The following is an 18,308-nucleotide window of genomic DNA, read 5'->3' as shown; positions in this document are numbered from 1 at the left end:
TACCATCAATCGATTAGCTGCGGAGTCGAGGCAGCGCTGACATGGTACGGTCAGTGGCTACCGGCTGGGTTAGTTCAGCGACCTGACACCATTTCCGGCACATGCCTACACGCTCCAGTTCAGAGGATATTGGAAGGTCACGCATGCGCGCTGGTTTCTGGCAGCCTGCACTACGGCAAGTCTAGCTCGCTCGAAAACAGCACAGCCATTTTTTAAATAAGATTTATGCGCAGTACACGTCCAAAAATACCCTGTTCCTCTTCCGCCCACGCTTCTCAATGGCAAAAGGAAAGTGAGAGGACGAAGGGGAGGGGTCAGTTTGGGTGCTTTGCAGCAGGATATCGCTTTTCTTTACATTAGTGTTTGCTGCGCGTTTGTACACGGAAGGTTGGGGACGGGGCTTTTTTGTACGAGGCCGGGGCCAGGAAGCGCTCGCGGAATTCGTGCGCGCACTCAGTCGCACCTGTGTATGGCGCCGGGATATGATCAGGAGCCCGTAATTCCATTCAGAGGAAGCACAGCAATGGAGCAGACCACCTTTTTAATCCTATAGCAGGTGAACAGCCGCCTGCTTGAGCCATGCGCAAAAGATCAATGAAGCCGCTACCGAACCCGAGGACTGATTTAAACCAGGGCTGACGCGTGAGAGAAAGAACGAACTGTATTTAAAGGAGCACTGCACGAGGCCGCAAGCTGGTTGACAGCGCTCGCTTGACACAGCGACTATCGTGGCATGTTAGCGAGTGGCGACGTGGGCCTTCATCGTAATTTGCAGGCTTTTTTTTCAATTCGGAAAAGCACCAATTCGTAACGGAGGCACTGTAAAGTTTCCCTTCTTGGAAGTCCTTTAGGGCGCCGCACTGAATTAAGAAGATAAAGAGTTCATTCGTTAGTCGTAAATAAACAAAGATAGCAATAAAATGTGAAATTTGATAATCACATAAGCCGGCCAACATTTTTTTCAGCTGCGCCCTCTTATGGTGCGCCGGTACATATTGAGACCTTGCCTCAAACAGCGCAGGTCAAGTTCGACGCTTGCTATTAGCGCTTCTAGCAACACAGGCCACACAGATATCTGCTTCTTCGACTTCCATCACAGCGTTGCATTCGGAGGCGTAAAAAATGAAAGAAAAGTCAAGCATTCTCACTGTGTTCCTGCACATAGCCGCGCTTGCGTAAAATCATGGCTTCGCAAGCCAAGGGTACCGCTGCCATCATATTTCGAGCACCCGTATTCGAAAAAAAAAAGAACTATAGAAGTGAACGGTGGCTAACACTGAATTAGCTGAACTGCTTCTCTGTTGCTGCAATACATATATAGGAGCCGAAAAGTAGCCGAAGTGTTTTTTTTTTTTTTTTCACCTGAAAACGGCGAGAGCGAAAGACGTTCAAGTGAGCAAATAATAGGCGTATATCGGAGACAAATACACGGCTAAGCGAATTTGGAGCAGAAGCCTTTCCGCCGGTTTTGTAGCCCGTTTCGTTATTACTGTTCCTACCGTGGCACTGGAGGAAAAAATCGCTCGATAACAGTAGCAGCGTTGTCGCAGCGCTGCTGCGACAACGTGAAACGGCTTTCGATTTTCGCTCGCAGCTTTGAAATGGGATTGCCCGGAGGGTTTGTTGTGCACATCACTGCGACCACGCTGAGCGAGCGTCAGCAACCCAGCTACGAATACACAGAGCCAGCCGTTCTGGTACCTCGATGCCTTTTCTTCCCTCGCCGGGCGGATCGATGAGCCGCGAAATGTGACGCCGCTGCCTCCGCATCCCGCGCTTATCGGCCTCCGCGGCGGGGGACACTCCATTTCCTGGCGGTTACACGCCACCGTCGGTGATAGGGGACGTCGCGCGGGACCCTCCGGAAGGTGCGGCCACGCCGCCTTTATCGGAGTCTGGAATCGAGGTTTGCACCGCGGCGTAGTTGTGCCATCGTGCCTCCCACGCTCTGCCTTTTTTTTTCTTTTTTACCGCACCAAGGGCGCGAGCGCTGAGAGCCATCCGCGGAAGTGCAGGGACGTGCACGAGACATCGCCCGCTACGACAGCGGGCCACGGGAGCGGAAGCGTGCTCCATCCTACTCCGGCCGCAATCAGGGCCCATTCACGCCCAGCCTGCACCGACCGCTGACTTAGACGGCGGGATTCACCCGCAAAAAGTACGACTCCGTAATGACAACGAAAAGCACGTTCTCGTGATGCTCGTCTATCTCGGGGGAAATTATTTACATGCAGAAAACATATGCGTTCATTGTGCCATAGGGTTTTTTGTTCTGTTTTGCAGGCGAGCAGCACGAATTCTAAAGTTCTCTCCATCGCACTGAGAACGTTCCACGAATCCACTTATTGGTTCCGCTCTTTCAATCACCATGGTGCGCACCAGTTGTTGTTCGCCATTTGCCATATCCTGTCCAATCAAGTGATGTTGCTGCGCGTCGATCCTTACGACGGTCACTTGTCGTCACAAAGACTGCCGTTCCACTAATATTTCCAGTCCCTCCAACACGCTCCCGCATATTACGTTTCGTTACATCCAGTTCGTTTAGCGCCCCCCAATTCGTCCAATTCGTGTGGACCACTAAGAATAGGCACAGTCTGCGCTTCTGAGTGGTTTATAGTGGCTTACTGCGCACCTGACGTCCGTTGATGGAGCTAGGAGCGCTGTAGTTTAACTTGCGCCCTTGTTCCGTTTAAAGCTATGGTCCTGATATGTTCATGCAAGTACATCTCTAAGAGTCGCCATTTAGCCAGCTGAATTGTGCTATGTGAGGAATGGTGCGTAGCAGTCTATGGCTAAACTGCTTCGCATAATCTCGCATTTCCAGCATAGTAGGAAGCGCTGTCTGCGTATCTTGACAAAAGATCGACGCATCTTACTGCAAGAAAGCACACCGCCGAATGGAAAGCTCCTCTCTGACTCCAACGGCTTCTTCCAAACGCACATAGAAGAACCTGGCCTCAGACTTTCACTGGCCGGTTGCGAGTGCTCCTCGTTCAACCACGATTCAGTGGCCTGCATCACAATCCGTAATAAAATCCGCTTTATAATTCTCTATAGACGTTTCCAAAGAAAGCTCCCTGGGCGTCGCCACATCGCTCGCTGGGCTGCTGAATGCACCTGACGCTATCACACTGGATGTAACCTATTTGCAAGAGCCCAGACAGGAGGCGAATTGGCACCTTCCTCGCCCAGTGTAAAAGTCTCTATGCCGGAGGTGCGTGTTTCGATCCCCAACACTACCGTGTACACAGCGGTTTTCCAATGCTTTACCCTGGGCTGGTATTCGACCTCTCTGGGGTGGAATCCTGGAAGAATGGGTCTTGTACGACACCTTGTGTAGAACAAAACGCGTTAGCATCGGCACTGTTCGCCTAAGCTGCCCTTACGCCGCCATCAAAATGAAATCCACTGTTTCCAGCCTTATTTGACAGTATGAAGGCTGCCTTCTCTTGGCACAATTTTTCAGTTGGGTCATACGATATTGAGCTCCAGACGCAGGTTTAAAAGATATTTCTCCTTGGAGATCCTGAGTTAATAGTAGAGAAAAATGTATCAGAATTGATCACGACAAAGAGATGTTTCCAAGAAAGTGCACGAAGGAAGTATGTTATGCGTACTATATTCAAGAACACGTTCCTGTGATTCTGAGAGCAGAAACATTTAAAACTTTGATGACGTTAAAAGAAGAGGCGAATGGGAGTTCAAACTACCTTAGCCGTTTGCTGCGATGCTAAAGTATGATAATTCAAAAAATAATATTGAAAGCACTGGAAACATCTCCACGCATTAGCGTCACACATTTAAGAAAATGTGTATGTTACGTTTTTATGCTGCTGAGACAGCAAGGCGTAATTTAACCCTCTGAATATGACTACTTGAGTGAGTGAGTTAGCATCAAGGAACATCAAAAAAGTCGCTGAATAGAGTTTTAAAAAGAAACAAGGGGGACTTTGTGTTTTTGCACGTTTTTGCTACTTCATGAGGAGCCCTAAAGCTTTGTTTTCAGCAACTGATTTAAATTCATACTCTAACTGTGCAAGCAAACATGCACGCAGAGAAAAAAGAGAGGACTTGTGCTGTGCACGATGATGTGCAGTACACAGAGCGAGAATGAGTTCGAGTTTAATACGAGGCGTGATCGGCTGCGGCGAAAGCCTAGTGCTCTCGTGCTGTGGCCAGTGAAGCTGATCTGTTTGCGCCGATGTGGGTTCGAAACCCTGTCGTGGCAATATTTATTTTATTTCTGTACCCTCGAGGTCATGCAAGTCACAAGATTCTTGGTTGGGTTTGACCCAGTGAAATAGTGCGTTCGCATTAGAATTCATTGCGCAAAGACAGTGTAATTTGTTGTTAGTTTCCTTATACATCACGGTTAAAAATTCGAACGGAAACAGAATGGGTGACCATCTAAAAAATCCCGATGCATCGGTGATGTGCCATTCAGAGATTAGAAAATGCTTCCTTAGGCTGTTTAAAGGAAGGAACGTGGCCATTCACGTAAAATATGCATGACAGCACATACCACACAAGATAAGACAGCGCTTCGCTATTAAATGCTCATTCGGCTGATGTCAGTGAAGTAATTAGCCTCGCAAAAAGAAAGTCTTGCGAATGTGGAAATAGACTGAAATGAAGGTGAGAGGAGTCATAAAATTCCTTCCTTGTGTCAGGAAAATTTATAGCTTCCACTGTGATTCTCTTTCGGGTGCGGCAATTTTATTTTTTTTTCTTTGGGTCATCCAGCTAAAGAGTGTAAATCTGTTTGACGTCCACTGCATAAGCGTGTCGTGATGCAGTGCTGTGTTGTGTGCAGTATGTGTTTTAAGGCTTGCTTTCTTAAAAACATTATGCATCTATATACAAGCAGTCATGCGTCTACTAGCTCAGTACAGTTCGGCTTCACTCCAGGGAAAGAAAGGTTTTGGTTCATTGGTTTATTGGGGTTTAACGTCCCAAAGCGACTCAGGCTATGAGGGACGCTGTAGTGAAGGGCTCCGGAAATTTCAACCACCTGGGCTTCTTTAACGTGCACTGACATCGCACAGTACACGGGCCTCTAGAATTTTGCCTTCATCGAAATTCGGCCGCCGCGGCCGGGATCGAACCCGCATATATCGGGTCAGCAGCCGAGCGCCGTAACCACAGAGCCACTGCGGCGGGCCTTCTTTGAATTGGATCATGTACGTCTAACTCTCATCGCCAGTTCGTCGCAAGCAAATGGAGGTTTACGTTCCCCTAGGCTCAACTTGAGCGCTCCATGCCGTCACATCATGCGCGTTTCATGCCCCCGGGTAATCTCATGTTTTGTTAGTATCGACATGCCTACCCACAACGAAACAGGGCAGTTTAGAGCGTCTGAGTTCTTTAGCGAACACACCACGCATTTCCCTGTGTGTGGCCAACACCATGCACATATGCACTTGCGAGGCCACAGCCCGCCGTAACGTCACGCGGTGTTAGACCTACACATGTACAGGCGCGGACAAAAGTGAACGGAGCACGCAACTGTCTTCGAATATTTTTCACACGTCACCTAATTGAAATTTACAGCAGTGGTGCGCGCATGCTGGTAGCGGAGGTTGGTGGGCTTTCTTGTAGACAAACAACGCTTCTTCTTTACCAATGGAGAAAGCGTGATTTCACTTCGAACGCAATAGCGTGCTCCGTTTACTTATGGCCGCGCCTGTACACATTCACCGCCGGGCACATACAGGTTTTCGCCGACTGTATCTCCCTCATTCGACACTACCATCTCAGGTTAGTGACGAGGGCGGCTGGGGAAGGAGGTAATGAGAGGGCGTTTTTCTTTTGTAGGTTGTACTGACTTTGTACTAATTTTCTCCTCTCTGCCAAGAGTGTAATCGAGGTTCCTAGAAATTGAGGGGTTACTAAAAAAATTTGGTGTCACTTCGCTCCAATAGTTGGGTGCCGCACATTGCCACTACTTTTACTGAGCCGTCCAGGAGTCGCAGGCACGAACAGGGCTGTTAACGAGGAGATTTTCACAGAGTGTACAACCTAGTGACGTCAGGGGTGAATGGAACATGCTTGTTACCTCAATGACACTCAACCGCGGCCATATAACATTAAAGCGGCAAGCTGTGCCTGTCTGGGAGCTCTTCAGCGCCAAGTTTGTGTACTAACAAACTTCGCCCTCGAATTTCCCGATATCCTGGACACCACCGAGGGTAAACTATGGAACTATGGAACCGCATGCCGTTTACTGACGCGACTTAACGCTGTGCAGTTCTCGCTGTAGGTATAATGCGGCCTCACAAAGGGCAGTGCTTTTCTGCGCGGCAAGAACGCGCAGGAATCTGCTGAAGAATCCGCCTTTCTTTATTGCAACCAGTCGGAGCGATGGCACGCGGGTTGTGTTTTGCTGTTTGAGCACATTAAACTGGCTGTTAGACAATCATCGGCCGATGAAATTAGTGTAAACTTTGCAACATGCAATGTATGTTACGTAGCAGCCGGTTTCATTCCAGATGTGTTGACGTGCTACGAAGCGCGTGACAAATGCCACGTTTATATAGTAAAGATGAACGTTGCAGATCTGGTTAGTCTGCAAAACGTGGTGGAGGGCTCATCATTAATTTTAACCGATTAAATTCGTTATTATTCAGCACAGATGAGCGCCTCTGCATTTTAGCTTATTCGAATGCAGTTGCCAAGGGCAACTGCATTCCAAGGGACATCGAAACTATGACCCCAGGCCCAGAAGCTGAACGCTGTAGTACCTTCTGAACTGGCTGAATGACCATGATAATTGGTTGATGAGTCCGAGGACGAAAGTTTAATACCTTGTCACGGCGGCTGCACTTCTATCTAGGGGAGATGGAAAAACGCCTATGTATTGGTGTTTCGCGTCCTTGGTGGTCACGCAATAAGGAGGGCGCACTTTGTCGTCTGCATGACATCACGTTTTACTACACAAGCCCCAGAGACTTCCTGCGTACCCTTAAGCGCCCCCCCCCCCCCCCCCTCCCATCCTCACTCCAAACTGAACACCTTCCAGGCCCATCTTCTGCGGAAGGTCCAGCTCAATGCTCTCCTGACCCCTGCCCGCCACTCCCTCTGCCGCCGCACCTCCGATCCGTGTTGGTCCGACTGTCCCTGTAGGGGCGCAAACCTCGAGCACAGACTTGTTCAGCGTACGTTGGTCGGTGAGTTCCCTCATCTCGTCCACCCTTTACCACCCACTTGAGCGGCTTGACTCAGGTCGGACTGCAGAGACGACCATGGGTCCGCCGGACTGTAAATCTCCTGACCGTCTAATTTTCTGCCTGAAATAACCTCTTCTCTCTTTCTCTCGGAATTTATGCTGACCCGTCGACTACAGCGGGCCTTATAGCATACAGGATTGCTTTGGCATGTAATAGCCATGAATCAGTCAGTCGTACCGCCGAGTCACTGAGTCTTTACGAAGGATATATTTGACATGTGCCTCATGGTAAACATCTAATTAGCTCAGACATCTGTCAGTCTTTACGTCAGCACACTGACATGTCGCATGTTGTTAGCGCGGCGTCGAAATATTGTGTCATATGCAATATCTAGCATCCAGACTTCGTTAAATTTTATATTTGATCAGGGTAATGTCAGACGCAACATTCAACATCAGAAGTTTGTCCTCTGAGTGACATTACACAAAACTTTTTCTGAATGCGGTTAGCAGTGGTATTTTTGTTTGAAAGCCTCTCACACAAGGCTTATAATCCTATCATGCACAATTAGATTGCAAAATGCAAAAAAAAAAAAGAGTTACGAGTTGCTGCTCAGGCTCCTGAAGTGCGTTAGAGAAGTGGGTCCTTTAAGCGGCTCGCATGTCAAGCTTGTGGAGGGGGGGGGGGGGGGGGGGGGTCACCTAGTCGGGGTAGTACAGTCTGGACACGCGTTTTGATCACTGGCATCTTTTCGTTAGCTATGATAAACTACGTCTTCTCTGTCAAGCAATCTTTGCACTGAGTGTGTGTTCATCACATGCTTGACATAAAATTTTGCTGTTAAATATTCTGCGCCCGTTGAACACATTCGGCGAATGCTACAGCCATTGTATTAGCTCATCATCATTTTACTTGTCGGCTATTAACGTTCGTCAGCTGTCAGTACTAAGCTCCTTTTGAGGTGAAAGTATGCACCCCAGAATCCAGACCAGGAGTATAAAATAGGGCGCTTCTGAGATCTTGACCGATACGGTCTTGAGTGCAAAAGAGATAAGATAAACGTAGCGCATAATTGCAAACAGGTAATATTATGTCATTATGCGCTGCTCTTTTTCGTTTGAATATTTGTCATGTAGTATCTATTGGCTACCTGTTGCTTAGTCGTGGAGGCTATTTTCCTGCAAGAGCATGAGCACGCTCCGGCTCTTATCGTTCTCGCTCACCCACATAAAGTCGTTTTCCTCCCTGACCCTGAGTCCTACTATCGGTACAGTAGTCTGGTACTTGAGACCTTTTTTGCTTCACGCATGTTTCTTTTTTACGTCGATTCGAATGCGTCCGTTACGATCGTTGCACTTGGATGAGTGTTGTCTCGCGCATAAGAAGGAAAAGATTGCTGCAGTTTTCTGCACCTTCTGCTCAGGTGTGTCAAGATAGCACGCGCGGATAATTCCAGCAGCCTTTGCCTTCAACGTTTTTTACCTTGCACTGAGCACGTGTTATTTTGTATGCCTATAAATTGTTGTTCCTTGTGTCAATAAAGACCTTTAACTGCTGGAGAGCGCTTGCCGCGTGGTGATTTTTCCTTTGTGTACTGCCGTTACCAAAGTGACCAGGCTGCCGTAACCGCGGAAAACGTGGGTCGGTGGCGTAACGATGACGCCGCGGTCGCGACTCGCCACCCCTCGTCGACTACGAGGATAACCTTTGTGACATGAACATGCGCCATCGCTATCTTCCTCTGGACATTAAGTTTCCTGATAGCACAAGAAGCGGTAAGAGCAGCCTCGTTATTAGCAAAAATTCAGGGGGCACTTTGACTGTCTAAAGTGTGTATAGGCGAAAGCGTTTTCCGCACCACTTTCGCTCTTCTGTGGCACTGGGGGCGTCGCATATAATTGAGTACTAATTACTAAGTGATGACAACTCATTAATTAATGGTTAATTACTGATTTGTGTCTGAATACTAATTAACTGCTAATTAATGACGCTTAAGCTTCGCCTTTAGGAGTGGGACGCGACAAAGTGTTGAAGCGCTGCCAGGGAGTCCACGGAACGCCACCACCCAATCGGCACGATGCCTTGCCCTTTGAACGCAACGCTTTTTGTGGAAAGGAAATGGCGCAGTAATTCTCTGTCATCTCGGTGGACACCTGAACCGCACCGTACAGGAACGGAGGAAAGTGGGAGTGAAAGAAGAAAGAGAAAGAGGGTCCGTAATGAAGAAACTGTGAATTGTATTTGAGGAAAGGAAATTACGCAGTAACTGTCTCACATATCTCGGTGGACACCCGCCAAAATTCAGGGGGCTTTTTTTTCACCTAAAGTGCGGTCACTAATGTGTGGTTAAGATGTTAAGCTACGCCTCTAAGAGTGGAACACGACACCATCTTGCAACGCTGCCAGGGAATCCATATAACGCCATCGCCCATTCGGTTCTACGCCTCGCTCGTCGGTAAATTGGTTTTTGAGGAAAGGAAATGTATCTGTCTCTCATATCTTGGTGGACACCTAAACCTCGCCGGAAGGGAAGGGAGGAGGATGGGAGTGAGCGAAGACACCGTATTCACTAGACGCGCCTTTGTTAATACCAAACCATCGAGCTGGCATGGCGGAGTGGATAGCATGCTCGTCTCGCACTCCGAAGATCGGGGTTCGATTCCTGAGCTCGACCAATTTCCCACCCGGTTTTATTTATTTATATGGCCTGACTAGAAAAGTTAGTTGGGCTAACTGGATAATTAAGCAATTAATTAAACTAAGTCGCACTTACTTGGAGCATCAGTATACGATCCCTTGAATTGGTTGCAGGGTTACTAGCCAAAGTACAATTGGCCCGTTTGAAATTCGCGCACTGTGACGTCACGACCGTTTCGACCAATTGAAAAGCGCGACATTTCTGTCGACAACTCCTGCTTACAACGATGAGACATTAAAGGCTTCCGCCTTAATAATACTTCTCCGTTTGCCCTGAATGCACCGAAAGTGGCAGCGAGTCTCGTAGATTAACTTTTTTACTCCTGCAATAGGGTGCCTCGATGCCAGCGCCGGCATCGAGCGCACCTAAGCGATGGGCCACTGCCCTGCGATGGCAGGTGGTGCCCCCGGTGGGCCTTGTGCTGCCCAGGTTCCTCTTCCCGAGCGACCAATCATTAATTTAACTGCCACCTGCCACTATGGGCAGTTTCCTCACTATCTGGTGAGCAGGTTGTGATGACCCCGCAAGGTCACGTGACCTTGGTGGTCCACCTGTTGCCTGGGTTGCTCTCTGGGGACCGCCTGCCAAAGCCATGCCCATGATTTTTCGCTCGCAACGCCCTCTATGCCAGCGCCGGATTTTCTGCGTAACGGGGCCTTTAACACTATCGCGTTAAAGAACGCCGTATCCAGGGCCACAACCATAAGGAAACACCAGGGTGCTGACCGCGCAGCAGCAAATATCTGCTAAGAGACGGACATCCCCAACCCTTTACACTGAACGGCGCCAACATCGGGTCTTGTTCATGTTTAGGGACACGGATTTAGAACAAACACCCGGTGAAATTCTACGCTTTTTACAAGGACCGTAGTTCACATGTCTCGGACGAACCGCAGATGTTACCGAGGATGGCGTCGACAAAATCCACCACTGAACGTCACCTCCGAGAGAGAGAAAGGGAGCGGTCTAGGCAGGGCATGCATATGGACATGTGCACTAATGATGAAACACTCAAGCGTTTTTCCACGAAGAGCAAGCGGCCCGAAGGTCTCGTATGGTATTGCGCTAATCTTAACGGCGGAAGTCGATATGTTGCTGGCTTCCAGGAAATTGGGTGCCGCGGTGCCGTGGCATTTGTTGGCACAGAGCGGCGAGTAGGTTACGAGTGGCTGACGGCGCTTGCAGAGTGACAGGACTAATTTCTATGTGATTTCAAACGAGTGACAACTAACTCTTAGCTGATGTTTAAGTCACACGTAGCACCCGCTTTGAAAATTTCAATGTGTGTGTGCTAATAGTTGCCAGGAAAATATGCAAGAAGGTGTAGCTTCCGAAGTCAGTTTTTTGTTTAGTTCTGTTATCATTATTATTATTCTACCTGAAACTTTAAGAACACCTAGGTAGACGTGTTGTGGCTGCTGACGCGTATAGATATGTGTGGTATACTTGAGAGCACCAGGAAACATTGCAGCTCTTCTAAGATGATGTTCCCGCTAATGTATGTTCTGTACATGGTGATCCTTTAGTAACGGAGGCTCGCGTTTAGTTGAAGAGACGTAAACAAATTGGTGCAGATCGTCGTTAAAAATTAGATATCTTTTGTAGCCTAATTTTGGGGCTGACAGTATACCTTTCAACATGCAGTGGCTCAGCCGGCACTCCACTCCACACGTTTGTTCTCGTCAGTCGCGATGGAACATGGGTGGGACGTCGATGGCTTGCCGGGCACCTTGTAGTCGAGGCTGCCCATTGTATTTCTGAGCTCCTCAGCTGTGCCCTGACGCCCGGATTTGATTACGTTGTACTTTTGGAAACCAAAGCTGAAGTGTTAGATCAATGAGTACTATAGAACTTATCTGATCTCATACTGATGCGATAGTTTGTAATGTTGATTTGTTGATGCTGAAAGCCGCCGGCGCACGGCTTTATCACTTTGTGACGTCAGATGCGACCAGATTTATCTCGAATGGCGTTTTCCTAAACTGTAGTGGTTGCTTTGCGTGCCGTATCTCGAAAGTTCTTTGTTAGTTTTAAATTGTTGCCGAGAGCGGCAGTGATTTTGTCCTTCGACGTGCACGTTTGTTGCTATCGCCGCCGCCGAGTTGTTCACTTCCTTGTGGGCGGAAGTCAGCCCGAATAAAACGTTCGTTTCAGTGATACCTCAGCCTGCTCGTCTGCTGTCCCCGGCGTTCTCACCACCACGTGACATCTGTATTGCAAACATTCGAGGCAATATGGACAAAATTTTCGTTCTTGAAATGTCCACGTTTCTGAAGTCATCATCATCAGCCTGATTACGCCCACTGCAGGGCAGAGACCTCTCTCATGTCTCTCCAGTTAAGCCTGCATAGTACGCCTCACTCAAAAATTGAGCCGTTACTATGCAGCCGGTACAGAACCCAGGTGCACTTGTTTGCCTCAAGCGTTTTGAAAATTAAAGCTTTGGCACATGACCAGTTTTAGCTTTTTTGAGTGGGCATGGCTTTTTCGTCATTAAGAGAAAGCGTCACCTTGAAGAATCTCATGAAAATACATTTCGGAGAAATCATTTTGCTCCTCGAAGGAGCTACCTTGCACTCTTAAAGGCAACGAAAGGTTATGAGCACTACTAGAAATTGTATTTTGATTGGGGTCCTAAAATGTGCGCGAATATTTTCTCAAGGTGTCGGGATTTGAAAATATTGAAGTTCGTTTTTACCACCTCGCATCTCAGTTGCAGAAACAGATAGCAAAATTATGCAGACCACACCTCTTAGAGAGCTGAGACTGGCACCTTTAATTTGACATTATGTTAGGGTATTATAAGACAAATAACGCTTTCCATGCTTGCTCCACCAACGTAGCCCTCTTATGTACACTGCGGTCTAATGGGTCAATTCTGTCTTCCTTAAATGCTTTGCAATGTGCCATGTATCGAAATTTGATATGTTATTTATTTATGAAGAGACAGCGTTGTAAAAATGAAGATCCACAATTTCCAAATTCTGCAGCTTTGCGACGATATCTTTATACACGAATGTGCGAAGGATGAACCTCCTGAGGACTTGCATCTCTCTAATCCTGAACAGAGGGAGGCCGCGTTGCTCAGCTTCGTCCTAGAGGACTAACTCCGCGTGGGGACAATACCCATGGGGGTCACTGAGCGAGAAAGGCTCAAGGCCACCTGACGGTGCCAGACTCGCCACTCAAGTACAACCAAGCCTTTTGGCCGACGAAATAAAAGTTTTCATCTCTCTCTCTCTCTTCATGAAGACTTGAGCGGGTGCATCAAAGCTCTGTTTGATAGTTTCACTAACGTTCAAGTGTTGTGCTTACATTTACATGCAGAATTCTTAAAATTCAAAAGGACCGCCATGGTGGATCAGTGGTTAGGGCTCTCGGCTACTGAGATTTAGAACCCCAGTTCAATTCCAAGTGGTCGTACTTAGGTGTGTCTGCATAAAACCCCTTCCTGTGCGTACACCAATGCGCAAGGTACGTGCACGTGATCGTCCTATTGTACCTGCGAACGAACTCAGGAATAAACTCCTTAATTTACAGTTTCTGTAAATAGCCGTCAAGCTATTACAATTAGTATTTATGAGCTATAAAGTTGTCTGAGCGCACTTGTTCACATGGTTTAATGACAAGGCGGTATTAAATGTTTGTATATGTGACTCCATTCCTTCAATTGGTACAGGGCGTCGAGCAGACATAGCAGATACATTTTTCGCTGCTGCTGTCCCAAAACTAGCATCGACCGGAAACAGCCGTTCAAATTCATTAGTTGCTGTTGTGCTTGCTTAAAAACTTCAGCGCGTCATCTGTTGTGCTGTTTCTTTTCTTTCGCGTCAACTGCATTCGTACGAACACATTGACTTGCAACTAGGTTAATTATCCCGAAAAAAATAGTTTAACCAATCAGGTAATCGAGCGACTAGAAATGGGCACGCTGACGCACAGCACACGTTATACGGCGACTCTGGACCTGTGCACTTGCCTTGCTACAGCAGATGCCAACAAAACACACTTTGCCGCTATACTCGTGGCTTCATTTTCATTTGTGTCTTCATTGCGTGCTTTTCCGCGCATTTTCGCATTAGACTGTGCGAAGTGACGTAGACACCGGTATTCTTAGGGGTCAGGAAAACGCCGGAGGTAATAATAGCACACTTGCCCCTGACGCTTCCTTTCTTCTTTCTTTTTTTCCCCCCATTAGCTGACCTTGCTGAGCAAAATAACTCCCGGGGAAGATGTCTTGTTGCGCCACTGATATAGCGCGCCTTAACTGGCCGTTTGTTTACGAAACGGTGCTCAAGTTTTTTCGCTAACCCCTGGCAACCCATCTAGTTATGCGGTGCTCTAAACCGAGAGCGGGTAGATTAGCACATTATGGGGGCACAACTAGCCAAGGAGAAGCTTAAAAATTTTGTAAACAAAACTGGGCACGCTCTGTTCGTTGCGCTGATTCTGCAAAATTTATTTTCTTTTGTCAGGGTTAGCCGCAGTTCGCGTTTTAAAGTGTTAGGACAGTGCCAGCGTGCTTTTGGTTAGCGATTGCGCGTAGTCTCACTGCTGCTGTTTGCTTTAGGAGTCTGAAGCTGTTTTTCAGTTTATTCCGCTGCACTTTTATGACTCCATTGGGACACCAGTTTTGTGAAGAGGTTACTAGTCCAAGACATCTCCTGACAAGGTGTACGCAAGAAATACACGCCCCCCCCCCCCCCCCCCCCTTTAACTCGATGGTGTTAAGAAGCTCGTGTCGCAGAAAATCCGGCGTTGGCGTCGTTGATTACGAGCGAAAAATTCACGAAACATCCGCGAAAAATTCCTAGAGAAGCAACATAGTCGGCAGGTGAGTCACCTAGGTCAGGTCACCTTGTGGCGTCATCGCAACCTGCCTACTGGATTGTGAGCAAACTGCTCATCGTGGCAGGTGGCAGTTAATGATTGGTCGCTCGGGAAGAGCAACCTGGGCCGCACAAGGCCCACCGGTAGCAGCACCGGCCATCGCAGGGCAGTGGCCCATCGCTTAATCGCTGCACCGCTGCGCCAGGAGGGGTATGAGGACTCCCAGGGATCTATAAATGTCAATTAGAGAATGACCTTCTGCATATGTAGGAATTAACCCAGTTCTCTATCGCGTCATACCCTTAAGGTGGAGCTCAAGTGTCTCCTCTATTTTTTTTTGACTGCTTTTAAATAGAGCATGTAAATGTGTTTGAAAGTTTGCGGCAGAAAAACTGAAGTCCGACAGGATATCTTTAGCTTGCAAAACATGAGATTAAATGGCACAAATGCCGAGCATTCGATAGAGCTTCGAAACAAAAAAAAAAAATAGCTAGTCTCTGTACGTTTGCCACACGTGGAAGAGTCATTTGTAGCTCATTTTTCCGAATCCAGAGAGGACTCGTGTTTTTGTTTTAATCTACAGCTGTTTCACGAAACCGGGTCTTCGTGCAAGTATATTTTACTTCTTTGTTACACGCACCTCTGTGGCTTTTTTTTTAAATTTTTCACATGTTCCGCGGCATACCCACCACGGCAAACGTACTGCATCGCATTAACGAAGAGCGCCCAAGGGCGCCGTAGCTTGGATCCCTGCCCGACGGTTTGTTTTTCACCGGTCGTCGTCGGGCGCAGGCCTGGCTTGCTTCAACGTTTACACGCACGTTATGATTGTTGTTACTGCCGGCTCTCGCTTCCTGAGCGCCCGTGACGTAGGCCAGGGCGAGCGCTAGTACGCAGAGTATATCGGCCAAAGCCAGTGCCAGTCATAACAAATAAGCCACTGCTGCCTGCGCAGAGCGCCCGGTGACCAACGTTTGCGCGGCCTTTCGAGTGCTGTGTGTAGTGAGCCGGCTCGACCCTTTTTCATTTACTTGGAAACAGTCGCGATTGAAAACCCCGACAGCCAGGCCATGCGGCAGAGCTGAGTATAACGAGAGTGAACGAGTAAACGCAGCAGGTGTTATCTGGGGCAGGATTTTTTTCTTTTTTGTCCGTGTGGCACACAGGTGCTCCATTCTCTAATGCGTTCTGTAACAGTGCGCATGGTTTAGCTGTTGCTGCGTTCTCTGCACGCGCGCGCAGTTTTTCGTATGTACACCTTCGGCTCTGGTGAATTTTAATGACTACATTTTTTTTTTTTTTAGAATGTAACGCCTGTTGCGACGTCCCTCCCGTCTTTTCCTCCCTCTTTTTCTGTCTCCCTATCCTCTTATCCGTGTTTCGATAGTTTGTCATGATGACAAGTTTGTGCAGTCTATCGCAGTCGTGCAGATCTCCGGCCAAACATACGCCCTGGTATCATGAGCACTGTAGAAGCTCATTTAGTATGCCCTTCTGAGCGAAATTCTCTCTAGACCGCGGCTCGAGATTTCCTGAAGCAACTTCAATGCCGCTTTAGGCACTTTTTGGTGCCTTCGATTTCTCTCAGTGCCTTAGAGTTAGCCTCAATCTTCTTACAACAGCGTGGGAAAGATTTTAAAAGTTGACCACGTTTAAGAATGACTAAAATAGAATTAACGTACAGGCAAGCAGACTATGGCTCTTTCACTGTTTCGACATAGGCTATGTGCTTGCAGCAGAAATCCTGCCTGGTTTTTGTTTTGTTTGTTTGTTTTTTGCCCGACACTTGTTTGCTTGTTTGTTCATTTCAAATACGAGTGAGTATGCCAACCCAGATGGTTCATAGGTGTGTTCATAGGCAGTTATTAGCAGCTGTGCGACGAAAAAAAAATTATGCTTTCAATGCAGCTATAGTTTTTGGGATATGACGCACAATTTTGGGCTGCGACTATACAGATGGCGACATATAATTAACGCTGTGTACCTTGTCTTCCTAACGGCTAGAAAAGCGATACTGAGCTGAGACGTTTCCTTTTGTACAGCGCTATGACAGTTAATCGGGAGCTGCAGCTTTCATTCCAACTCGCTGGTATCTTGCCCATGTTTAGTACCAAAGTCTACTTAACTTACAAAAGAAGAAAGTGTCGAGGGCAGTGTGCGTACTTGAAAGAAGTCACACAAGCGGCATATATGGCTACTCCTCGACGGCTAAATCTTTGAGGTTCAGCGTGCCACGAGTTGAAACGTCACAGATTCGGATGTATTAGGCGATTATCGGGCGAATGTAGCCTAAAGCGGCGCAATAATGAAGTGGCCGAATCGAAAACGGCGAACGGAGGTTACCAGAAGGGCGCAATTCCTTCGCAGTGGTCAGTAAGGCCACCCAAAAGGTCATCATGGCGCTAATGGCGCTCTTATTCTCGTTGAAGAAAAAAAAAGCAAAGATGGAAGAAAGAGAGGCAACGGGCAGCATGGCGGTGGCGCTCCGCGCAGCGGAGTCACCTTGGGGGCTGCACTGTGTCTTGTATGTGCGCGAAACGCTGAATGGAAACAAATTTCGGGGTATGCCACACTGCCTCCAGTCCAAGATTCTGGGCAGAAACCTGGACGCAATGACGCGGCTGCTGCCACTAGCGGCACTTGTCCCGTGGCGAGAACCCGAGTGGGAGCTTCCAGCACAAGGATGAGCGAGCAAGGAAGGCGGCTGTCACTCGGAGCGCCTCGTGCCGGGATTCCGGCGCGGGACTTCACGCGGGGCCCGCGCCCCTGCGTGGCAGGGTGGTCGGCTTGCGAGAGGCGCGGAGTGGTTCTCACCTGTGTACCGTAGCGCGGACACATCCTCCGTCCTGTTCTGCGCGGCCATGTCGGCTTGGGTAGCGGACCGTGCGTCTCCTGCGCTGGCACCCGGCTAGCGTTCCGGCGGCGCACTGCAGGCACGCCGAAGTACCCCGTCTCTGCTTTGCAATGCCGGCCAGGGGCCGCCCACGAACCGGGCGCTGCATCGATCGGCCGCCTCTCATTGGCCCAGCCAGCCCTGTGACGTCAGCACGAACCCCGGCCCACGGCCTGGAGGAGCCCTGCCCGAATGTCGAAATCGATTCCGCCAGAAGAAGAAGCACGCGCTTCGCTGCACGTCGCCGCGCGGAGCACTGACGTCGCCGCGGAAGGCGGTGGGGTGCCGGCGTCGTCCACGCCGCCGCGCTCACCCTCGACACTCTTGTCCCTGGGGCAAACATGGCCGATGTCGGGTCGAACACAGTTCTTCATCTGCGCGCCACGGCACTTGCGAAGAGAGCTGCCTGGCCCCTAACGAGTCTATAAATAGCCGCATTGACCCGCGGCTCAGCGGCTCTCGGAGGCTCGGGACTTGGACGAGCTCGCGCCAACGCGGGTAGTACTATCCAGTGCCCGGGTTCGATCACCCTGCCGAGCTGGAAGCCATGGGGGCTGCGAACATTGCTGCCCTGCCGCAACCATGCGGAAGGCCCGACATGCGATTTTAAATCCCCGTCAGCTGAACATACGCATCGAAACACCAAACGCCGCTTAACGGAAGTTGTCACTTACAAAAGGCAACCGGTGTGCCTTACCTGATTGAGATCTCGACATTTAGC

General features: G+C 48.8%; 1 protein-coding gene across 1 annotated transcript in view; it reads right to left on the bottom strand.

The window, feature by feature from the left end:
* Gad1 (glutamate decarboxylase) overlaps positions 1–17,663 on the bottom strand; it is a 95,771-nt gene extending 78,108 nt beyond the window's left edge. The window contains exon 1 of the mRNA XM_089548678.1: positions 17,509–17,663. Coding sequence (XP_089404804.1) covers positions 17,509–17,557 — 49 coding nt within the window. The 5' untranslated portion in view covers positions 17,558–17,663. The remainder of the gene's footprint in view (positions 1–17,508) is intronic.
* Positions 17,664–18,308: the final 645 nt, after the last annotated feature.

This window comes from Amblyomma mixtum, chromosome 6, assembly GCF_055824585.1.
Source record: "Amblyomma mixtum isolate Tamu chromosome 6, ASM5582458v1, whole genome shotgun sequence".
In the NCBI taxonomy this organism is placed as follows: domain Eukaryota; kingdom Metazoa; phylum Arthropoda; class Arachnida; order Ixodida; family Ixodidae; genus Amblyomma; species Amblyomma mixtum.
Note: the sequence above shows the minus strand (reverse complement) of the source record. Positions and strands in the feature narration are given on the sequence as shown.